This window comes from Oryctolagus cuniculus, chromosome 10 (genome assembly GCF_964237555.1).
Source record: "Oryctolagus cuniculus chromosome 10, mOryCun1.1, whole genome shotgun sequence".
Classification (NCBI taxonomy): Eukaryota; Metazoa; Chordata; class Mammalia; order Lagomorpha; family Leporidae; genus Oryctolagus; species Oryctolagus cuniculus.
The window spans coordinates 111559603-111584590 of record NC_091441.1 but is presented as its reverse complement, the minus strand read 5'-3'; the positions used below and the strand labels follow the sequence as shown (position 1 = coordinate 111584590).

Here is a 24988-nt window from a genome sequence, read left to right as displayed (position 1 = left end):
GCCAACATCAAGTATGGATTTTATTTTTATTGTAATGCAAAGCCACTGGAGACCATGTGAGGCAGGGAAATGTGAAGCAAGCACCTCATATCCCACCTATGTTATCTACCAGTCCACCCTGTCCTGCAGCCACCAGCTGCACACCCACATGGCAGCCTGCCAGTGCCAGCCACACCACATACGCCTCGCTTCTGCTTGGAGAGGCCTGCAGGAAACCACCATGCACTTATGCTTTCATGACCCAGAACTGAGAGGGACTTACTACCCTGGGGATCAGGCCACGACCAATGGGGGGCACGGGGTAAAAGCTCGCATCTTCCACCTCCAAGAGGGGCAACTGTGAGACACACTCCCCATCCATGTTCCTCAGAAGTCTGGCCAGGATCAAGGCTGCCTGTCCACAACAGCTGGTAACTTCCTCCTCTCTGCCACTCTCCCCAGTTCCAAAAGCAAATACCCTATATGCCTATCCTTGTCTCTGGCTCTGTGTTCTAGGGGGAGCCCAGGCTAATACAAAGTGTGCCCTGGTTTGTGTTTTCTTTTTCTTTTTTTTAAGATTTTATTTTATTTATTTGAAAGACAGAGTTACAGAGAGAGAGAGAGAGAGAGAGAGAGAGAGAGAAAAGTCTTCCATTCGCTGGTTCATTTCCCAGATGGCCACAATGGCCGGAGCTGTACCGATCCAAAGCCAGGAGCTTCTTCTGGGTCTCCCACATGGGTGCAGGGGCCCAAGGACTTGGGCCATCTTCTATAGCAGAAAGCTGGACCGGAAGAAGAGCAGCCAGGACTAGAACCGCGTCCATGTGGGATGCTGGCACTTCAGGCCAGGGCTTTAATCCACTGCGCCACAGTGACGGCTCCTGATTTATGTTTTCAAAATATCACTTTAGGGCTAGCATTGTGGCACAGCAGATTTAGTCACCACCTGAAATGCCAGCATCCCATTATGGAGTGTTGGTTCAAATCTCTGCTACTATGCCTAGGAAGGCCGCCGAAGATGCCCCAACTACTCAGACCCCTGCCACCCACATGGGAGACCAGGATAGATCTTGACTCCTGGCTTCAGTCTGGCCCAGACCCAACCGTCATGGCCATTTGAGGAGTGACCCAGTGGATGGAAAATCTATTTCTCTCCTCCCCCACTGCTGCTTTCTCTTTGTCACTCTACCTTCCAAATAAATAAAAAAAAATTTTAACAAATAAATATCACTCTGGCCCCTGAGTGGAGAATGGTGCTGTTAGAGGATCGCAGAAGGCTTAGTGTAATAGGAAGCCCAGGCACATGGCCCAAATGCCTACCATGTTCTAAAAGGAGAGGGAAATCAGGCCAGGAGAGCCCCTACTTTCCCAGGGCACAGAGGCTCTCCCACCCCCTGCAGGTCTGCCATGAGGCAGCACCCAGGGGAGACTGGGTAAAAAGTGTAACAAGTCTCCCAGGCCACATTAGCTACTTGAGAAACAGGCAGGGGAGGAGGCAGGTGCATCGACCAGACACAACAACCAGAAACCACCCTGACCCATCGCCTGGAGAGAACAAAACCAGGCTCAGAGGCTCAGAAGCTGAGAAGATACAGCTCGTGGATTCTGTGGGAGTCTGCACAGACCACTGTCCTCACTGCAGCTTGCAGACAGAGGTCAGGGTTCCATGTTACTGAGGAGAGACCAAGGCCAGACACGGCCAAGGCATCTGAACAGAGAACACAGAACACAGACCCTGGAAATCCTCCTGCCTTGCCAGCAGCCTGGGCAAGCAGAGACTCAGAGTCCCCACCATGCCTGCCCTTGTTGCACCCTCCTTGCCTCTCACCAGGGTCAACAGGAACAGCCTCAGGCCTGCCCCCATTCTTCCTCCTGCGTTCACTCGGTAGCCGATGTGCAGCTTCTAAAACAGTGTGAATGAATCATCACTGCTCCACTCTCAGACCTTGGGTGGCAACCTGAGTCGGTAGGATCCAGGCTATGAGACCTACATGAGCTGACTTCCCTGCTGTGGCGTCTCCTCACTTCACCACATATGCCTCCTGGCTATGCCCCGCCCCACCCTCTCCAAGTAGTCTGCACACACTCACATGACCAGCTTTCACGCCTCACCTCCACTGTGACGCCTCGCCTGACCATTCTGTAAAAGAGTAGCTGCATCCCATACCCGGTCTCTTTTTCTTCAGTGCATGTCACTGTCTGACACAACCCCACATGCTCAATGTGTTAATTTTTACAGTCTCTCCCTTGTGAGTTCTGTGGGAGTCGAGGCTGTACCGGGCTGGGGTCCTGCCACGTGCCCAGCACCCAGCACCGCGCCTGGCCGGTAGAAGGTATGCAACACGGGTTTGGGGAAGGAGCTCTCTGCCCCAAGAGCCTGTTGCCTGCTCCCACCTGGTCTCCATCTGTTCACTTGGGCTCCTGGCCACAGGCGACTGCTGGGTAATTTGCATACTGTGAGGAGGAAGGGAGTTTTTCACAGCCCAAAGCACGCAATGGCCTTAAACTACAGCTAAGAACATCTGCCAAGTTGAAACTACCACCTCAGCGCTCCTTCGCAACCCCCACCCTGCTGCCTGTGCTGACTGGACCAGCTGTAGGGGCTTGGTGCTGGGCCCTCCCACCTTGCAGTGCCAGCTTCTCAACCTTTCCCAGCCAGGCTGACCAGTCTTGCAGTCAGCCGTTTGGGGCGGTATCTAGGCTGCTGCTAGCTAGAATGACATCCATATCTGCTAGACCAGAAGCGTAGCTCAGGGCCAGCTAGCATGAAGAGGGCTCCCAGAACACGGATGCTCAGAAAGGGGCACTGCTCTTCCTCTCCTTCAGTTAGGGAAGTTTCACATGGGGTGAAGGTGGGGGGTAGGAACCACAAGACGGCAACTTCCAGTCCTTGGTTTCAGGCCCTTCTTTTACCTTGGTGACACAGGTGATTCTCTAAATTCCACAGCCAGCGTACACAACCCACCCACCTGCACACCCCTGATGGGTGGGCACACTTGGTCAGCACCCTCTTTTCTAGGATAGACGCATTCAGTTCAGCCTCCTGGTGGTACACAGATTCAGGCCCAAGTCACCCTGTCACTACAACTCTCCCTGATGCCACAGGCCCTTCCATGGCCCTAGGCAGAAGGAAGGCAACTTCTCTTCCTATTCCTGCAGCCCCTTGGCAACAGCACACATCATGGCCACTTTACCTGTTTCAAGTCAGATGCCTTGGAGGGTTAGGGAGGAAATGTAAAATGCAGCCAGAGGACAGGACTGGTGGCCCAGTGACAATCAGAAAAGGATACAGTGCCTTCAGCAAATTCAAGAAAAAATAAATCTTCAAAGCTCAGTTCTGGAGGTCAAACAAAATGGGCATTAGAGTGGGGACTGGCCTAGGGCCTAGGGCCTAGGGCCTTGTAAGGTGGGACTCCAGGTTTCTACATCTGCCTACTTTCATTGAGAATGGGTTCTTTTTTAAATATATATATATATATATATATATATATATATATATATATTTGAAAGGCAGAGTTACAGAGAGACAGAGATATCTTTCATTTACTGGCTCACTCCCCAAATTCCTGCTGGAGTTGGACCAGAAACTCTATATCCCAGTCTTCCAAGTGGGTGGCAGGGATCCAAATCTGCTGCCTTCCCAGGCACATTAGCAGGAAGCTATATTGGAAGTAGAGTAGCCAGGACTTGAACCAGTACTCTGATATGGGATGTGCACATCCCAAGCAGTGGCAACACCCATTCTAAAAAGCCCCTTCTTATTCCTCTTTGTCCCACCAGCAACTAGCACGGTGCCCAGCACATAGTAGGCCTCCAGCAAATTAGAAATCTACTGAACGTAGGTTCTGGTCATCAGGCCAGGGTAACAGGGCTGAAGACTGCTTTCCAGGGATTCGTGGTCAGTGTTGCCAGTGGGAAATCATTCCTGCGTATTGGGTTAAAAGTACCACCGGAGGTTCAGTTCTAAGACCTGTGATCAGCATGGTCCCTCCCAGCTCAAACAGAAGATGAATGTATGTGAACAGACTTTCTCCTGAATAAGGAAGCAGGCAATGGGAGAGTTCCTTGTTTCTTCACTCTATTATTATTATTATTTTGGCAGGCAGAGTGGACAGTGAGAGAGAGAGAGACAGAGAGAAAGGTCTTTCTTTTGCCGTTGGTTCACCCTCCAACGGCCGTCGCGGCCGGTGCGCTGCGGCCGGCGCACCGTGCTTATCCAAAGCCAAGGAGCCAGGTGCTTCTCCTGGTCTCCCATGCGGGTGCAGGGCCCAAGCACTTGGGCCATCCTCCACTGCACCCCCGGGCCATAGCAGAGAGCTAGCCTGGAAGGGGAGCAACCGGGACAGAATCCGGCGCCCTGACCAGGATTAGAACCCAGTGTGCTGGCACCGCAGGCGGAGGATTAGCCTATTGAGCCGTGGCACCGGCCGTTTCTTCACTCTAGAAAAGGACCTTGGGAAGGTCAGTTCTTAGGATAAACTCTAAAATCTGGTCAGACTGACCCAAATACAAGTTCCTGAGCTAGTTTTCTTAATGTCTTGGGGCATACTAAGTCAAAGCAGGACTGGGAGTTTGCAGGACACTCCTCTGGCCAGCCTCTTGCCCTGGACACTCACTGTCCCTTCTGCCATGACTCGACTCTCCAGGGAAGATTGCCTCACGACTTGCAAACAGGCCAAGAAATGGGAGTGCCATTCAGGACAACACTAAGACGCTGTAAAACCTCCACTGTGTTAACTGGGTAAAGACACGAGCACCTGGCACTGCTAGTGCTTCCCATCTGCTGGGCCACTTCACCGCACATCAGCCTAAGCAGGCGGTCTTGTTACTTTCCACATCTGAGGGGTAGCAGGCAAGGAGCTGCAGCACACAGGTCCAACGGTGAAACCCCATGTCCTTCACCATATATGTGTCTTCTCTACAAGCACATCACAATTTTTTCAATAAATTTCATCAGTGCTTTCCATTTCCTAAAGAAATCAAACCATTTCCTGAAAAATTGTTATGGGGAAAAGACACAGTGTGGGAAAGGACCCTAGCTTCTGACCAAGTCTCGCTTGCCTCAGTTGCTTACAAAGGGCGGCTAGCTCCCAGTACCCTAGTCCCTCCAAGGAAGCTAAGACCATCCAAAGCCACTCTCCTGGGAAGCAAGGCACTTCCTCCATGGCCACCTCCCTGCTGCCACCCAAATGCCGTGCTCACGGGCCCCTTTTGGCAGGGGAAAACAAACCAGGTGACCAAACCCTAACAGAGCCCAGGAGCCCTCCAACTCAATCCAGCCTAAATCAGGCAGCACATCTCGGCCAGGAGGGCACCGTGGTGATCAGGAGGATACTGCAAGCTCCTGGCAGTGGCCATGCCTATCAGGAGAGGTTTGCAGCAAGCAATGACTGCATTCAGATGCCATATGTTCCAAACTGAACTCCCATCATCCCTCTTGTGCCCTGTTATCCTAACCAAGGGAGAACAACCCATGTTGAAAGCCTCAGATGGGTCTTGGGCCTCCCTCCGTCTTGTCCTGCAGGCCACACAGTGGTAGAACCATTGGTTCTATTCAGAACCATCAGTAACAACCTCTAAAAGGGCTTGCAGACATGCCTGACCGCGTAGCTTTCTGCCACCCTTGGGACACAGCTGGCATGATCAGGCAGGCTGTGGTACTTTCCGTGGTTTTGTCACCCCCTCATTCCACAGCTACACACACCTGGGCAAATACCCTCACGCTCCCCTCGTACTCCTATAGCTTTCATGTGCATACACGGTTCTAGTGGCAAAAGCCACTCTCCTGCGTCATTCTCTCACTTATCTTTCAGCTGCTTGCTGAACCTCAGGTCACTGGAGCCCTAGGGAATAAGGGGTGCTGCCTCCCGAGGCTCCCCGAGCACACGGAACACATCTCCACAACAGCCATCACTACTGCAGGGCCTGCTTGGCAGGAACAGTCCTAACTGTCAATATTCTGTCCTACAGTAGCCACAATAACCATGTGCTGGTCGGGCCATGTGGTCTAACGCTTGGCTCAGAAATCTGGTCACTATGGCAACAGCATTAATAGCATCCCATTCCATGTACCTGTTTATACATTTCTTTGTCCAACCAGAGGTGAGCCCTTGAAGAAGAGGGACTGCCTTCTCCTATTCCGTTTTTATCTTTGGGGTATAGGACAGTGCCTGAGAGCGAGCAGCTACTTACCAAATGAAAGAACAAACGATGAACAAGTCACCATGTAATCATCTCCTCAGGGTGTAGTTTATATCTCTGGGCACCAGATAGGTAACTTCTTGCCCACAACCATAATTAAGCTCCACAGAATACTTTCTAGATTTCAGGTGTTTTTCCCTCTTAACCCCATTTCAACTTCCTCTGCTCCAGACAGAAAAGGTCGGCTCAAGGCCATAACTTTTAAACCATACCTTAAGTTTTAAACCAAACCTAAGTCCAAGAGCAAAGAGGATTCTAAAAGCAAAACAAACAGAGAAATGGGCTAACATGGCCTGAAGACTGACATGATGAAGCCCACACCACCTAAGGTACAGCCTCCCCAGCACAGCTCACCCGGAGGCTCGGGGAGCTGCTGAACTTAACTTTGAGCTTTCAGGAAATATAAGGAACACAGGAACAAGGGAAAGACAGGAAGAGGAAACTGTAAGACCTGAAGTGACTCTTACAAAAAGGAAAATCAACATCATTTAAAAAAAAATCAGTTAAGTTTATTCAGAACTAAAAGGGTGAGGAGAAATAAAACTGAACTAAAAGCAAGAAGGGTGTGCATTTGTCACAGTGGTTAAGACACCACTTGGGGCATCCACATCCCATTTCAGATTGAGAAATGTTTGAGTCCCAGTTCCACTTCCAATCGCCATTTCTTGTTCTTGTGTACCCTGGGAAGCCTGTCGCCCACTAGAAGACCAGATTAACTCCAACCTTCAGCCTGGCCCAGCCCTAGCTGCTGCAGGTATTTGGGGAGTGGGCTAGCAGAGAGAAGATCTCTGTCTTTTCTCTGTCTGCCTTTCAAATAAATTTTTAGAACAAATAAATAAAAATTTGTAAAAGGTTTAAGAGGCTCACTGACATGGTTTGAATATGGTCTGTCCCCTTCAAAACTCATGTTGAAATGTAATCCCCATTATGAGATATTAAGAAGTGGGACCAGATGGGACCTTTAAGAGACGATTAGGTTTCTGGCCTCATGAATGGATTAACCTACTCATGGATTAAGGGGTTAATGGGTTAATGGAGAGTGGGTCTGCGATCAAAGCCAGTCTGGCTAGGTCTCTCACCATGTGATGACCTGTGCTGCTGCCTTGGGACCCTGCCAGCAAGACGGCCATCATCAGATATAGGCCCCTGACCTTGGACAGAACTGTGATCCAAAATAAACCTCTTTTCTTCTACTTAGCCAGTCTGTGATACTGTGCTATTAACAACTGGCAAAGAACTGAGACATGCACCAACCAAATGCAAAGCTGCAACTCACACTTGGCTCCGGGTCAGGGGAAACACTGTAAAAGACATCTAGGGGACAGCTGGGGAAACTTAAAGATGGACTACACAATAGATGCTATCGTGAAAATATGAATTTCCTTAGTTGTGATAAGGATATTATGCTTATTCTTATATCTGCATTTTTAAAAGCTGCATTTTGAGGTAGGTATTCAGGGGTGAAGTATGAAGTCTGTAACTTACTTTCAAATTAAAAAAAATCATATAATGTAGAAAAATAAAACAAATACAACAAAATGTGGACAACTATTAATTCTAGGAGGAGGATCTATACAGGGTTCAACTTTTCTGTATGTTTGGAATTTTTCATAGCATAAAGCTGAGAAGAATGAAATAAAAGTACTAATAATATCCTCAGAATGAAAGACATGAAAAAGAACTGGAAATCTTGGAAACTAACAGTACTCTGTCAAAATAAAGAAACCAAGAAATGAATACCAGAACAGATACAGCTGTAAAGAAAATTAGAAAGCTGGAAGGGGACTGGCACTGTGGCATAGTAGGTAGGGCCGCTGCCTGCACTGCTGGCATCCCATATGGGTGCTGGTTCGGGTCCTGGCTGCTCCACTTCCAATCCAGCTCTCTGCTATGGTCTAGGAGGGCAGTGGAAGATGGCCCAAGTCCTTGGGCTCCTGCAACTGCCTGGGAGACCTGGAGGAAGCTCCTGGCTCCTGGCTTCAGATCAGCATAGCTCTGGACATTGCGGCCATCTGGGGAGTGAACCAGCTGATGGAAGACCTCTCTCTCTGCCTTTCTGTAACTCTGTGTAACTCTGTCTTTCAAATAAATAAATAAATCTAAAAAATAAGAAAGAAAGCTGGAAGGCAGAGTCTAGGAATATCTAGCATGGTCACTAGCTATGAATAACTGGAGGAAAGGTGAGAGTTGTGGAGGATAGATCCTCCACTTCCAGCTCGTGTTCTGTACATCCCCCAGAAGGAAGGACAGAGAATGGCCAAAAGGAGCTACCCAAAGAAATAAAAAGAAAATTCCATAAAGCTCTGGAAATACAGGAACTTTCATATTGATTACACATGTGTACATCAGGATACCTCTGGGAAAGTATTAAGTACTAGGAAGAAAGAACAAAACAAGGCAATTAAGGGGATAAAAAGTAACCTGGACCTTAAAAACATAACACTCAGTGAAAATAGCTAGATGCAGAACATAATATTATATAATTCCATTTATATATAATGTCCCAAACAGGCACACTATAGCAACAGAGAACAGAGTAGTAGATGTTGGAAGATGAATAGAAGTGACTTCTAATGGATATGAGGTTTCTTTTGGGGTGATGCAAATATCCTAAAAGTGTTTGTTGTGATGGTTGTACAACTCTCTTTTTTTTATGATTACTTATTTATTTATTTGAAAGACAGTGATAGACAGAAAGGGAGAAACAGAGACATCTTCCTTCCATCTGTTCGTTCACTCCCAAAATGGCCCCAACGGCAGGGGTAGGGCTAGGCAGAAGCTAGGAGCCTGGAACTCCATCTAGGTCTCCCACATGGGTGGCAGGGGCCCAGGCACTTGGACCATCTTCCATTGTCTTCCCAGGAGCATTAGCAGGAAGCTGGGTGGGAAGCAGAGCAGCCTGTACTCGAGCCAGCACTCCAATATGCCATCCCAAATGGCAGCTTAACTTGCTGCACCACAACGTCAGCTCGTGCACAGTTCCTAAGTATATAAAAAATACTGAATTGTATACTTTAAGTGCGAGGACTTTATGGATTTCTTTTTAAAGGAAATTAACACAGAGCTACCTCAGACAGGAGTCAGGGAAGGTCAATGCAGATAGCGCCAAACAATAACCTGCTGATGTATACATGCATGTCTCCAGACGCACAGCAAACACAAAGCTACCCTGACATACACGGGCTTCCCAGCCATCACCACTACCCCTCCCAGCAGCAGGGGTGCCCTGGGTTCCCATGAGGTCTCATTCTTCACCTCACATTCGTTTCTGCTTCCACATGCTCTTTGTTAGAATTTACAAGGTGCCCTACAGCTCTTGCATGGTACCACCCTGGCACCCCACCCTCCTAGATGAGTTCTCAGAGCGCAGCGCAGCCAGCAGGGGGTCCAGAGACACCCTTCGTTACTCAGTGGTGGCTCCCACTTTTCCGTCACTGGCTCACTCACTCACCATACAGCACGCACACAGGCAACCTCTACCTGCTGGAGGGAAAATAACCCAAAGAAAATTGTAGTCATAATTTACATTGAGATATTTACCTGAGAATTTCAATAATAAATTAATTATTTTTTGTGTGTATTTCATACAACTTTCACATATTTCATAAAATTGACTTTTTTCTGCATATCTCATCTATAAATATAAATATGGCAGATGTTAAAAATTTGTACCTAGAAAACTGAAGTTTATTCTGACAACTATGATCCATTTTTTAGTCATGAAATCACTACTATTTGTATGCACATACATAGGTAAAACCCAAGAATAAAAGACAAACCTAACAAAAATCAAGTTTTCACTGGAAACTATAAACAGAATACTTTTAATTCTAAAAATTCTTAATTTTTACAATCCTTGGTAATAAAAATTGTAGGCATGGGCATTATCTGGTTTGAAATGACAAGCAACTTTTTTTCAGAGAATGAGGGATTCCTGAGCCAGCAGAGGTTCCAAAGATCACAGGGCCCAGCATCATCCCGTAACAGACAAGGATACTGATGCAGTGCTGGGCGCCAATTCGAGTCCCGGCTGCTCCACTTCCTCTCTGCTATGGCCTGGGAAAGCAGTGGAAGATGACCCAAGTGCCTGGGCCTCTGCACCCACATGGGAGACCAAGAAGAAACTCCTGACTCCTGCCTTTGGATCAGCACAGCTCCGACCACTGTGGCCAATTGGGGAGTGAACCAGCGGATAGAAGACCCCTCTCTCTCCTTCTGCCTCTCCCTCTCTGTAACTCTGCCTTTCAAATACATAAATAAATCTTTAAAAAGAAAAAAAGAAATCACCTCAGGAGATAGCATATTTACGCACATGACTTGTCACAGTCCAGAACATATTCCAGGTAACCTTCCAGGCCCCTGGGCAAGCCCTCAAGGTCAAAGATGCACCAGAACTGTTCTTCTATAGTCAGGCCTCGTTTTAGACTGAAAAACTGTTAACACTATGGCAGAGTCCTTGTGAGTATTTATTCATTTTTTTTTTTTATTTGAAAGGCAGAAAGACAGAGATGAATCTGCTGGTTCACTCCCTAAATGCCCACAATAGCCAAGGATGAGCCAGACTGAAGCCAGGAGCCCAGAACTCAATCCAGCTCTCCCACACAGCTGGCAGGAATCCAATTATTTGATCCATCACCTGTTGCCTCCAAGGGTGCTCATTAGCAGGAACCTGGAATCAGAAGCGGAACTGGGACTAGAACCTAAGCACTCGAACTAGGAATGTGGGCATCCTAAATGGTATCCTAACAACTGCACCAAATACCTGCCCACTGTTTGGCTGGTTTTTTTGAGAGGTAGAGACGGGGTGTTGGGGGGACTGGGATGCCCACAGGCCAGGGGTCCAAAGCCTGTGACTTCATCCAGGTCTCCCATGTTGGTGGCAAGAATCCAACTACTTGAGCCATCACTGCCGCCTTCAAGGGTCTGCACGAGCAGAAAGCTGGAGTCAGCAGCTGGCACCAGTATGGAAACCAGGTATTCCAATATGGTATGTAGGCATCCCTAACCAGTGTCTTTCCAAATGCCTGCTCCATTGTGACTGTTTTTAATCATCAAATCCATCCCTGAAAGACCTGCCAAGAAAAACAAAGTTGTAGCTTCTGAGGAAGACTGTGAATACACAGCATTACAGTTGAATAAACATTAGGGAAACACAAGTACAGTTTCTCAAGGAGACAACTCTGAAAGGGACAGCACCCATCTACATATTTAAGCTATAGGTTGTTATTTTTTAAAAAAATAGACACATTACAGATGCCTTCAACTTAGAACAGGGTTATGTCCTGATAAACCCATTTTAAGTTGAATATCATTAAGTCACAAGTGCACTGAATACACCTGGCCTATCAAGCACCAGAACTTAGCAACACAGCATGCTGTCAAGTGTTGGCTGTTACCTGTCATGATGTCAGCATTGACTGGGAGCTGTGTCACTGGCGCTGCCCAGCATCAATAATTGGACCACATGGTGCTAGCAAGGGATAAAAAATTCGAAGTAGTTTCTGCTGAATGCATATGGCTTTTACACCATTGTAAAGTCAAAAAAAAATCATGCATCATAAAGCAGGGACCATGTGTACTTTCCAGCCACACTCCCTATTTGGGACAGGGTCACCGTCATCACTCATGAACACATGTGAAAACCTCTAAGAAGTGATGCTCACAAGTCATCTAGGATGAAGCTGACCTTTTTCCAAAACAGAAGGAGAAGGCTGCAAGGTAAAGCGATTCAAGGAAGAATAGGGAGCATGTATTTTAACTGCAGTTAGAAAGGAGCTACTGATGACAGATGGCCCTTATTTAGGAACTCAAAGCAAGTTAGTAAGACCCTTTATCTAACAGCATTTGGTTTTGTTTTCTGTTGCTATGTTAACAGTAAAACAGCATTTTGTAGGCCAATCTGAAGATGGGATTTTTCTGTTATTCCAACACTTACTCCAACTAATTTGAATTTAATAAGAGCATATTTTCATTTGCCTAATAAGTACCTGATACTAGAATGTTGATATATGGCTCATTAAAATGTAAAATGCAAGAGATCTATGATGGCCTAAATTTTTTTTAACTTAATTTATTTGAGCAGCAGGGAGAACAAGAAAGTTTTACTCTCCAAATGCCTACAAAGGCTGGAGCTGGGAACACAACCCAATTCCCAGGTAATGTGGCAGGAACTTGAGCCATCATCACTGCCTCCCAGGGTCTGCATTAGCAAGAAGCTGAAACTAGAGCCAGGAACTGAACCCAGGCACTCTGATGTAGGATGTGCACATCTTAACCACTATACTAAATGCTCACTCCCTATGATGGCCTAGATTTTAAATTGGTCCCAACCTTTTGCATTTCTTGGTTTGTCTGTTTCTGCTGGCAGTAGCAGAGAATATAATGCATAGTAAGGAAGAAATAGCTGCAGACTAGGAGCCCTCAAGCTAGACTTTGGTTCAGACTTTGCCATAGAAAGGCCTTCATCTGCCCCTCTGTAAAATGGAGATTATCTCTCCCAGGGGTGGTAAGAATGAAATGGAACAATGCATGAGAGAAGTGGTGACAACTGAGAAGATGCAGGCACAGTGAGGGAGGGCTGCTCCTCTCACTACTGAACTCCAAGAACTCCTGGCGCCCAAAACTCCCCAAGGAAACCACACAGCATCAGGCCTCAGCAAGGGCCAGCCACAGGCCCAGTGCTCCACTTGACTAGTGGGAGGCCAAGACAATCTAAAAGGGCTTAATGAGGAAAGAAGTGCTCAAAGTCTCCTCCATTCTTCCTCCCTCTGAACTGTCCTGGGCTTAGGGTCACTGTCTACATCTCCCTTCAGGGTTACACTGCGCTGGAGGCCAGCCTCTTCTTACCCAGAAAATCCTACACACAAGTAACAGGGGTATGATTTTCTTCACTTTACTGACAGGGTCAGGGATCAGTGGGTGACCTACACACAGTCAGCCAGGCAATCAGAGAAAGCAAGCTTCCCACCCTTTCCCTTGCTTTGGGTGTTCCACATCAAAGGCCATTCTCAAGCTATGCACGATCCCCTAGGGGCCATGTCCTTGAAGGGGGGGGGGGGTGCAGTTGAAACAGGTTAGAAGGGACACGCCCAGGGTAATATGTGGCAAGGCTACGACTTTAACCTGGGGCAGTGCAGTTCTGAAATTGGCCCTCTTCCCACTATGCACATTGCCTCAGGATTGTAAGAAACCCCCGGGAGGCAAGGTTTATTTTGCAATGAGGATGGTTGTCACTGATCTCAAGAACAGATTTCTTCAGACAGCCAGGCTGACCTAGAACTTCTCTCTTATCTAACAGTCCTTTTGCTATTTCTGATCAAAACTTAAAAAGTCACACTGATGTTATTCAAACAGAAAAAGTACATGAGCAAAGCAAGACCCTGGACTGGGAAGACTGGGAAGACAAACTTTAAAAAGAAACCCATTCCTTTTGCCCCAACCTGACCCCTGTTTTGCAAGTGCCAGGAGCAGCTACAAAAACAAAGGTGACTTGTAGGGCCAGAGGAAGCTCAAGAACCAAGGTCAAAGGTCCTGCAATCTGGAGGCCCAGGCCCAAGGCCACAGACTTTACCTCTGTGAAGGAGAGATCTGGCAGCATCCCTGACAAGGGGACCGCAAGCCTGATAGAGAGCTGAATAAAGGGGTACAATTCTACAAGGCTGACCTCTGTGCTGGACTTCAGGCCTGTGTGTCTAGTGCAGAAACGAGTTTACATAACAGGCCTTTGTGTTGGCCCAGATAAGAGTGAGTAGAGGAGCAGTCAGAATGTTTTTAAGGATTTAGAACCAGCAGAGATTTCCTGGGGGACAGTGAGGTGGGGAGGAATGAGGGCTAGGGGAGGAGCAAATTCACACATCATCTGTCTCATCCAGGGAGGACAAATGGTAACAGCAGCTATAAAACAATGCCTTGTATTTGTCTGTATTATAAATCCTTGGTCTTATTTACAACAGCACTGTCAGGATAAACAAGAAAAGGGTAACACTGGTTGCTTCTTCTCAGAGAGTATTGGGTGGCTCAGCAGGCAGAGAGAAGAAAGACTTTCCTGTTTCATATTATTAACAAGACTTTGAATTTTTGGAATATGAACCAAGTGAATGGATTTATCTATTCAAAAAATCAGTCAAGGAAATTTAAAACTATTTTAGGTATGTCCATAGTTGTCCAACAACCCTACCATGCAGGAAGAGCAAAGATTTTAGTCCCATTTCACGGATGAGGAAGACTGAGGCTCCAAGAAGGAATATGACAGGCCTAAGGTTGTGGCAGGGTTGGAAGTAGATCTACTGCTCTTTTCTGGAAACCCCACAGTCTACAAGACCAGCAGCATTCAAGTTCATTTTCCCAGTGGCTCAGAGCCACAGCCAAATGAATCTAAAGGCAAAGGAAATAACAACCACACACCAATACAAAGCTTTACAACTGATACAGCCACATATATGAGCTGTTTAAGGCTATCTAAATGTTCTAATAAGGACCAGCATTGTGGCACAGCAGGTTCAGCCACTGCCTGCAACACCAGCATCCCATAGGGGTACTGGTTCAAGTCCTGGCTACTCCACTTCCAATCCAGCTCCCTGCTAATGTGCCTGGGAAAGCAGTAGAGGATGACACAAATACTTAGTCCCCTGCCACCCTAATGGGAGACCTGTATGGAGTTCCAAGCTCCTGGCTTCAGCCTGGCCCAGCCTCAGTGGTTGTGGCCATTTGAGGAGTGAACCAAAGGATGGAAGATTCTCTCTTTCTCTCCCTCTCTCTCCTTTCTCTTCTCACTCTTTCTGTAACACTGTCAAGTAGATAAAATAAATCTTTAAAAAATAAGTGTTCTGATTAACTAATAAAGTCCTTGAAACTCTCCACATTTCTATAAATCTTTATAAAATAATGCCCAAGTCCACATTCTTTGCTCAGTGAATGCAATGATCCAACCATATTTTTACCGGATTCATTAACCCTCAGAATCTCGGGGTTTATTAATTTAGAGGAACATCAAAAGGTATCTCAGGCATAAAAATGAACACTAGGCTTAGAAGCCAGCCAAACCCTGGATTCAAATCCTGGTTTTGTCAGAGACTTTGAAGTGATCCTGAGTAAGCCAGTCACTTCACGTACCCTGTCCTCAGCTTCCCTTCTACAAATAAGAACCGACGAACAAGCATGTACTGAACACCGTTTGATACTTGCCAAAGGGATCCTTGCAACTTCAAGGAACTTACCTTCTACAGGGGGAGATAAGCAAACCAGGTAATTTCAATTCTCACTGAACGCCATGACCAGACAGGACAGAGTGATGGAATAGAGGATGTGTGAAGTCAAGGAAGGCCTCCCTGAGAGGCGGCCTTCACACTGGAAGCTGAGTGACGAGCTAGTGGTTATACAGGGATCTAGGTGTAAAGTATGACAGGCAGAGGAGCAGCTCCAAAAGTCCCGAGGCATGAGCCAGGCAGTGGTGCCGCTAAGACACGGCTTGGAATGACCGCATCCCATATCAGAGTGCCAACTCTGCTATCCATTCCAGCTTCATGCTAATGTGCACCCTGGGAGGCAATTATTTGGGTCCCTCCATCCACATGGGAGATGAGACTGAGTTCTAGGCTCATGACTTCAGCCTGGCCCAGCCCTGACTGTTGCAGGCACTTTAAGAAAAAAACAGAAGATGACAGATTTTTCTGTCTACCTTTCAAATAATTAAAAAAAAAAAAAAAAAAAAAAAAAAAAGGCCTTGAAGCAGAAATACAGCTGCCATGGTTAAAGGACAAAAGGCTAATGAGGCTGGAGAGTCAGGTGGGAGGGACAGAGTAGAGGGCGATGAAGTTGGAAAGGCAGGCAGGGTCCATCTCTCTGAGTAAGGAGTTTGTGTCTTACCCTGGTTGTGATGGGAAGTGACTATAGCAATAAAGGAATTTAATTGGATCTGTGATTTTTCAAATGCTTTATTTTGGGGCAGCAGAACTCTTTAATCAAATAATGGAGCTTCACTACACAACAAGATACAATACTACTGCTCCGGTTGGTTGGGAAGCTAGACGGTAAAGCCCTTCTGAACCTCTGCCCTGATAGAAAGCTTTGATCACACCAAGTGCTCTATCCCTAAGACTCTTCAAATTCTACCAAAACCCAGGACAGTTCAGAGAGAAGAGAGTGGATGCTTCTTGGACCCAGAACAGTTTTTTAACTAAATCCTTGATGCGCACTTACTTTCTGCAGGAACAACAGTAACCTGTGCTTCATCAAGGTTCCAGTTAAAAATCACACTGCTGAGGCGAAGGGACGGAAAACAGACCAGCGGCTGCCAGGGGACGTGGTGAAAGGAGGGAAGTGACTATAGAGGAAACAAGGAGCTTTCGGGGTTGATAGGAATATTCTCTATCTTGAGTGGGATGATGGTTACATGTCTGTGTACATCTGTCAAAAATCACAGATCTCAACAAGTAAAATGGGTAAAGTTTACTGTGTGTAAATTAAGCCTCACTAAGCCCTACTTAAAAAAAAATCACATGGCTGGAAGATGTCTCAGAATCATTTTGCAGATGAGGAAACAGACTGGGAGAGGGGAAAGATGACTGCTTCCCGCAGAGTCAGCAGACCCCAGGAATCCTAACTTTTAGGGCAATATCCTTTCAGTTCCATCCTGTTCAGTTTTCATTCCTAGCCACCACAGTGGGATGGGCTTCAGGTTTTCCTGACTGCAAAATGAAAAGGTAAATCATTGCCAAAGGCTTTCCCACTCAGTCAGATCCTAAGCAGCAGTCCTGTAGGGGAAAATCCTCAATATTTCGCAGACAGAAAAAAATGGGAGGGGAGGGGAGTGCCTAGCCCTGGGACTTCCCAGCTGTGTGCCCTGGAGGTAATGATATCCTCCAGTCAACAGAGAGCACACCTGTCAAACAGGTGGCTCACAGAAGCCCCTCAAGAAAGGTAGTGGCTATGCTATGAGATGTCACCATACCCAGATAGCTCTTCTGCACCCAGGGCCACCTAGGAAAGACAATGTGGAGGTGATCACAGGAAAAGAAACCACATACTGCCCAGCTCTGCATTGCATAACCTGTGCTTGGGTGCACAGTCCACCCTGGCTCCGCTCTGCTGGGGCACATGTTGTTATCTTGACAGGTAAACAGGAACACTGACCCCTCCCTGACCACCATCAGCACAGGGCTACCATCAACACTCAGACACAAGCCCTCAGCTTGCCGGGAGGTCACCAGTGCCCTTCATGCCTCTGTTTTCACACTCCACTGTCCTTGCAGCTGCTGGCGTCACCTCAGGGCACAAACTCAGCTATAGACACACTCCACCCATGCCAGTCCTTCCCCTCCACTTGCTCCAAAAAAGGTGGTCCCAAGTGACTCAAAGCTGCCTGCCTGCACCTTGCTGTTTTCCATCCCATAGTGACCAAAACACACAGAAACCCAGAAGATTTTTTTAAAACAAAACAAAACAAAAACAGCCTTTAGGCAGGATTTTCTGTTTCCCTGGTCACATCTAGTCTACAGGCATCTGGTCATAATGTCTGTTAGCTGAGTTTGTCTCCACAGAGGGGCAAGAGGGAGGCAACACCCAGAAATTATCCCAATTTATAGCAACAAAGACAGAGCTAAGTAACCTGGCCAAAGGCAACAGTGAGCAAGCCTACAGCCACCCAGAGAGGCAGAGCACCATGGCAGGAGCCAGGCTCGAGGGACTCCCATCTTCCTGGCTCAACTTCTTGAAAACACAGAGACAGCCCTGCTGCTCCAGCCCCAGGCCCGGACTTCTGAAGATCAGGTAAATTCAAAACCATGGAGGAACGTACAGAATCCTGCAGTAAAGTCAACTTCTGGGGGTGAGAACCATGCTCTCTCCAGTCCAGGTCTCCTAGTCGGTTACCGAGGGCTGCCACCCAGGTTAAGAAACTCTGATTTCATTCATCACAAACATTATTTATCAAGCCAGCGCCAGGACATTGTGGCAACCACATCCTGCTGTTTCTATTCGGAGCCGTTGCCAAAGCTTGGTCCTCTCCCCCATCTTCCGGTGTCTGTGAAGTTTTCGGTTTCTATCAAACTCCAGCTGGGGGAAGGGACCCAGTGCTGGCCCCGGTCGAGTAAAGTTCCACCACCAGGTCCACAAAGAGACTGCTGGAGGCGTGGCCAGGCCGGAAATTCTGACAAAAACTTTTGGCCCTCCGGTCCTAGAAGCGACTACTTCCCGATCCCACCAGCCTTGGGGGCGTCGCTTTCTGGCCGAGGAGCCCAAGGAGCGTCCCCCGCACTCTGGGGCGCCCCCCTCCGGCCAGCCGCACAACTCAGTTTTACAGGTTGCCTTCTACCAAAGAAGTTATTTTAGAGCAAACCTCCCTCCCCCGGCCAGGGTGTGAGCTCCGGAGGCCGGAGCCCCCTCCTCCACACTCCCTCTCTCCCACCCTAACCCAAAGCCGGCGCTCCGCGTACTTGAACCCGGTCCAGACCCCAAGGCCCAGGCCTGCTCCGGCAGGAAGAAGGGAGAGGGGAAGCAAAATTCTGGGATTTGCCGGAAACCCCTGACCAATCCGCTGTGGGGGGGGGGGGGGCTCTCAACCGGCTCCCGCCCCGCCCGCTGAGGGAGAACCTTGCAGGGGCCCCGCGCCGGCCTCCCACCTTGACCCGCTTGCCCTGGATCTCCAGCGTCTTCATGGTGAAGTCGACGCCGATGGTGCTGCCCTGGCGCTCCGAGAAGGCGCCCGTCTTGAAGCGCTGCACCACGCAGGTCTTGCCCACGCTCGCGTCGCCCACCAGCACCAGCTTAAACAGGAAATCGTACTGCTCGTCCGGGTCCCCCGGACCCGGGCCCGGACCGGCCATGGCCTCACGGGAGCCGAAGGGCCGGCGCTCCGGACGCTGGGGCCGGCCTGGCTCACGCAAGCCGCGGGCTGAGCTCCGTCAGCTCCAGCCCGCGGGCCGCCTGGCGACGTGGAGCCGCCGCAACACCTGAACCAGCGGCGCCGCCGACCGCCGGCCTCGGCCCCGCCTCGGTCCCGGCCCGGCCCCGCCCGGACCCGGAGCCCCGACCCGGAGTCCCGCGGGCTCAGCTCCGCCCGGACTGCCGTGGCCCGGCCCTCAGCGGCGTTCCGGCTCGGCCCTCAGCTCCGCGCCAGGCCAGTCAAGCCCTCAGGCCCGCCCCGGAGCCGCCCTCGGCCCGCCCCCCGGCGCTGCCTCCCGGGTCTCCTCAGCCCGATTCCGCCCAGACCCCGCCCCCAAAACGGCCCCCGAGCCCGCCCTCAGCATCCCGACTCCGCCCCCACCCCATCCCGCCCGCGGCAGCGCCGTCCCGGAAGTCCAACCACTCCTCCGCGCAGCCCCTCTTGGGCCCTCCCCCAGGAAGACTCCGCCCCGTCACAGCTCTCGGCCCGCCCCCAGCCCAACTGTGCCCTCAGGGATGCTCTGGGCCCCGCCCCTTCCACGCTCCTTTCCTCAGCTCCGCCCCCCAACGCCACGCCACGCCCCATCGCCAATTGGCCCCGCCCTCAAACCAGCGTCCTCCCCAGCAGCCTTGACCTGGGGTCCTGGCCTGCCTCCCCCAGGCGGGATCAGCCTGCCTGGGCGCTCCCACCTGCTGACCTCCCAGATCCAGAACCAGGGCTAAGCTCAAGGCAAGGGTGGGGCCTCTGGGCCTGCAGGGCCACAGCCCTTGGACTCGGAATGGCCTCTTCCAGATTGGATCTTGGAGGACAGTGGCAACCAAGGACAGTGTCACCTCAGCCCTCACACTGGCAGGCAGGCAGCTCAGCGTCCCACACGGGAACGTGGCACTGGCGGCACACGACGAGGAAGAAAGAAGTCCTCCGTGGGCCACAAATTCAACTACCACAGAACTGAAGATGAGGCCAAAATCTTTGTGAGGAGAGCGACCCCGCGTCCTGTTTGGCGGAAGGCTAGGCCAGGAGGAGGGCTGGGGAGATCCCGTCACAAAGGCAGCCTGGCTGTGGTTGCAGCAGCTGCCCTCGTGGCTCAGTCGAGATTATGGGTCCAGCTGACGGAAATGACCCATCCAAAATGCACCTCAGCCTGAGACGAGGGCCAGGGAGACTCCTGGGGGCTCGGTGGAAGGGCAGACCAGCTCCTGAGCAGGCCCAGCGAACCCAGGCACCTCAGAGAAATGAGGCCCAAGCATCTGCATGAAGTTTAAGGGCTTCCCAACCCTCAGGAAGGGAGAGGATTGAGAACATGCCCGCTTCAGACAGCGTCTCTTAAAATAAAATATATATATATATATATATATGTATATATATATTTGAAAGGCAGAGTTTCAGAGAGAAGGGTAAAGACGGAAAGATTTCTACTCACTGGTTCACTCCTCAAATGGCCCCAATATCCGGGGCTGGGGCAGGCCAAAGCCAGGAGCCTGGAATTTCATCTGGGTCTCCTACGTGGATGGCAGGGACCCAAGTACTTGTGCCATCTTCCCCTGCTTTCCCAGGCACTGGGAACTGGATTTAAAGGAGAGTAGCCCATATGGTATACCAGCATCAAAGTGGCATCTTAACCTTTGCCGCAACACAGGCCCCAGATACCTCCCCTAACAGCACTCCAACTCCATAAATTTGATTAATGCCTGTTGTGGGCCATTGTGCTAGAGCCTTTTAGTGCACCAGTGAACAAAGCAGACAACACTCCAAACCTTCTCTCGTAGAAAAGGGAAGGCCTTCCAGAAGCTTCGAGAGACCATGAGGAGCAAGACCACCTGCACCTTACTCCTGAGGACCCTGAGCAGTCTTACTGGCCAAGTGGAGAAGAAATTGGACAAAGAGGCAAAGGCAGAAGAGTTGTTTGTGTTGAAACATTTTGAACTCCACCCCCATGGGAAATACCCAACTGTCTCAGACAGGAAACCCCCAAGTGCCATTGAAAAGCAATTCTGAGCTCTCTGCTTTGTAGGGAGCGGAGAAGTCAAGTGGCAGGAAATAGCTGCCATTCCAAGGTAGGAGACTGAAGAGGATGAAACAGAAGGGTTGGCTGTGGGAGGCAGAGTGTGTCAACATGCAGAACCCCAGAAAACCATGCCAACTGCCTCCAGCTCACAGGGCCCCACAGCACAAGGTGGAGCGGGAGACCAGGAGCCAGGATGGAGCACGGAGTTGGGGAGGAAGACCATGCAGCCCAGGGAACCTCAGAGGAGTGAGACCTAACATTTGTGTGAAGTTTAAACTGGATCAACTGGTGGTGGAGGGCAGGGTAGGGGTGAGGGGGAGGATAGCGGCTGGTGCCTTGGCCTGAGATGGGTTTGCAGTGGGTTGGGTAGGGTACCAGTTGGGCGGAGTGTGGGTTTTGTCTGAAGACCTTACTACCACTTGCATCTGTGGAGTGACAGACATATTCTACAGCTGAACTGTGCCATTCAAAAACTTCATTAAAATCATCCAAATGTGTGCTTACAGAAGGTGGACTTTAAGTTACATTTCAATAAAGCTGTTAAAATCTATCTGCCGGGGGCAGCTTTTGGCCTAATGGTTAGGATACCTCTGTCCCATATCAGAGTGCCTTTATTTGAGTCCTGACTGTAGCTCCCAGTTTCTTCCAATAAAGAGGCTGGGAGGAAACAGGTATGGCTCAGGTAGCTGGGTTACTCCATAACACATAGGAGCCCTGGAATGAGTTCCTGGCTCTTGACTTTAGCCTAGCCCAGCCTCGGCTGCTGAAGGCATCTGGGGAGTGAAACAGCAGGTGGAAAGACCTGTGTCTGCCTTTCAAATATATGAAAACAAGTCAAATTTTAAAAGGTTTATGTTATCACATGTAGTACCCAAAATGTGAAAATAATACAGAACACAATTTTTTTTTTTTTAAGATTTATTTATTTGAAGGTCAGAGTTACACAGAGAGGAAAGGCAGAGAGAAAGAGGTCTTCCATCCACTGGTTCACTCCCCAGTTGGCACCAACAGCTGCAGCTAAGCTGATCCGAAGTCAGGAGCCAGGAGCTTCTTCCGGGTCTCCCACGTGGGTGCAGGGGTCCAAGGACTTACTTCTACTGCTTTCCCAGGCCATAGCAGAGAGATGGACTGGAAGTGGAGCAGCCAGGACTCGAACCAGTGTCCATATGGGATGCTGGCACTGCAGGTGGCGGCTTTACCCACCAACGCCACAGCACCGGCCCCCAGAACACAAATTTTTAAAACTGGGTCAAGAATCTTAACATCCTTAAAGTGGGTGAAGGGTAGGCTGAATGAATTTTAAATGTCTGAGTCACCGCCACACGGTGGCACCATGGATGATAAACCTACAGGTATCTGGGAATCAGTGTTCAGAATTCCTCCAAGTAGTGAGAGGAATAATTGTGCAGCTTATCCCTTTTCCTGCCCCCCTTTTATTTACTGATTTATTGATTTATGTACATATGTATGTATGTATATCTGCTACAGTCACAAGTGTTCAAATATAGCATACAACAATCTCATCCCAATTTTCTTCACCTGATGGTGGCACAGCTAGTGCTAAAAATGCATCCCCAATCAGAAATACAAGTGAAAAACACCACAAAGACTGTCTGGCTAAATGTGTTTGCTGCAAAACGGCAGGAAATGAAAAGCGGGAGAAAGGTGAGATTTTGCTGCAGCAGCTGTAGACGTAGGTGCTCTGGGCTGGTGCCGGCTGAGGGGCGCGAAGGCTCCCTCACTGTCCCCCTCTCAGAATCCTAAAACATCCTACACAGGGGCCAAATGAACCCTCCACCCTTGACGTGTCTGTTAATGCTGCCAGTCTCATACTGTAGGCTTTGACTCAAAAATGGGGGTCACTTGTCTTTCCACGCCCCTACTGCAACCTCTGGCAATGCTACCGTGCCCTCCCAGCCTCCACTGCTACTCCAAGATTAGGCCCAGCTTCCTCCTGGTCACAGTATCTAGTTCATCCCACAGGTTCCTTACTCTAACCAAGTCTGCCTGCTAGAAGTGATCTCAAACTTCAGTGACAGCCCCAGACCTCAGGAATCCCATGTTCAAAGCCTGACCCTCCTCGCTAACATCATCTGCTCCCATCACTTGATTTCCTGGACCTGCCCCACAACATGTCAATCTTTCCCAGAATCCCTACCACGGCCCAGCCACAGGGGTCTGTGGACAGCTCTGCCCTCCCTAGCATGCAGATTGAAGAGAAAACCCCAGCTCAGAATCTACACAGACTTGCTTAAGGTCCTGCAGTGGGCAGAGAAGTAACTGGTACAGTAACTGAGCACAGCCCAGTGCTGTCCTTAGAACTGTCCCTTGGCCGGCGCCGCGGCTCACTAGGCTAATCCTCTGCCTGCGGCGCCAGTACCCCAGGTTCTAGTCCCAGTCGGGGCGCTAGATTCTGTCCCGGTTGCTCCTCTTCCAGTCCAGCTCTCTGCTGTGGCCTGGGAAGGCAGTGGAGGATGGCCCAAGTGCTTGGGCCCTGTACCCGCATGGGAGACCAGGAGGACGCACCTGGCTCCTGGCTTTGGATTGGTGCAGCGCGCCGGCCATAGCGGCCATTTGGGGGGTGAACCAACGGAAGGAAGACCTTTCTCTCTGTTTCTGTCTCTAACTCTGTCAAAAAAAAGAAAACAAACAAAAAGACCTGTCCCTATGCCTGCGTGGCAGTGGAGCACAAGGGGACAGACATGGAAGACCTGCTTGCTTGTTGGTCAAGGGGTCTGAGGGTGGGTCAGGTCTGAAGTCCCTTCAGGAGGGTCTGAGTGAGCAGGTGGAAACTCCCCAACCCCCACGTCCTCTCCAGGGTGCCAGAGGCTGCGACATGCCATTGCCCTGTTCTCTAGAACAGAGCTGTAAGCATGGGTCCAGAAAGCAGGGTGGGCATGGCAGGGGCAAGAGGAGGAACGTGGCACCTCTTCCTGCTGTATACATTGCCTAAGAGCAGCAACACGTGAGATGGGCTGGGATGCAAGGGGAGGAGAGGCCAGGAGAGGGCAGACAGAAGCCTGGGTGGGGCTGGTGGGGTTGGTCTCAAGGCAAAACAGGAGGCAGCTGTGTTTCAAGGTCACAGGAGGCCGGGTGGGGTAGGGAAGAGAGAAGTGGTTGGAAACTTGTCTATGGAAAATGCTTCTTTTAGAAACTGCAGGCAGAGCCAAAGCTAGTGTAACCATTAAACAGATTTTCTTAACCAAAGGCTACTGAGATTGGTTCTGTCACCCCTGAGCAATGAACTGGGCCATGACCACACTCACATCTCATGAGTGCTCACATCCGCCCACAGGCTTCCTTGCTGTCTCCAGGCCTGGCGGGTCAGGAGCCCTCCTGAGACCTGCCCTCAGCACCAGGCCCTGCTGGGGCCCCTGCCAGGTACAGCTATAGGACTGCCGGCCTAGCGCTGCTCTGTTCTGATTCTGTATACTCAAATGTGGCGTCCTAACTGCACTGCAGTCCCTCTTCCACCAAGAGCCCTGTGGAGACCCTGGGGGTGGAGGCTTAGCACAGTGATGGGCTGGACCCCTCAGCGCCAGGCCCCAACCATCTTCCCAGGGAGCAGGGACCCTCATGGCTGCACTTCCTGCTGTTCTCCCAGCCCAGGGAGGCGCCAATGCACACCCCTAGAAGGAAGCCTCACTCAGCCACCTGAACCCCATGGCAGGCTCCAGCCGGGCCAGTCCCCACTGCCTCTGCCCAGACCACAGGACTACCAAGACTCCAGGGCAAACCCAGAGGGCACCAGCTCCAGTCCTCTCCTTTAAAGCAAGGAAGCTGAGGCTGGGGTCCAGAAGGGACTCGTCCCAAGACCCCGTGTTCACTGCCGAGCCCCAACCTGAGCCTGTCCTGGGCTGGGTGCTGTGTCCCAGGGCCGACTCTGCCCTGCCTGGCTCCTGGCGGCCACCTAAGCCCCT

General features: G+C 49.9%; 2 protein-coding genes across 2 annotated transcripts in view; one reads left to right on the top strand and one right to left on the bottom strand.

The window, feature by feature from the left end:
- Positions 1 to 19163, bottom strand: part of RAB43 (RAB43, member RAS oncogene family) — a 31980-nt gene extending 12817 nt beyond the window's left edge. The window contains exon 1 of the mRNA XM_051851772.2: positions 18798 to 19163. Within this exon, the coding sequence (XP_051707732.1) occupies positions 18798 to 19001 (204 nt within the window). The 5' untranslated portion in view covers positions 19002 to 19163. The remainder of the gene's footprint in view (positions 1 to 18797) is intronic.
- LOC127492494 (uncharacterized) lies at positions 19000 to 20968 on the top strand. Its single transcript, XM_070049830.1, has 3 exons — positions 19000 to 19027; positions 19084 to 20034; positions 20830 to 20968. Exons 1-2 carry the CDS (start codon positions 19000 to 19002, stop codon positions 20013 to 20015), a joined length of 960 nt encoding a protein of 319 aa, XP_069905931.1. The 3' UTR covers positions 20016 to 20034; positions 20830 to 20968.
- Positions 20969 to 24988: the final 4020 nt, after the last annotated feature.

Coding starts and splice junctions, on each gene's coding strand:
- LOC127492494 (XM_070049830.1), top strand. CDS start 19,000: ATGGCCTCACGGGAGCCGAAGGGCCGGC. Junction 19,028..19,083: donor ACGGGAGCCGAAGGGCCGGC/GCTCCGGACGCT, acceptor GAGCTCCGTCAG/CTCCAGCCCGCGGGCCGCCT.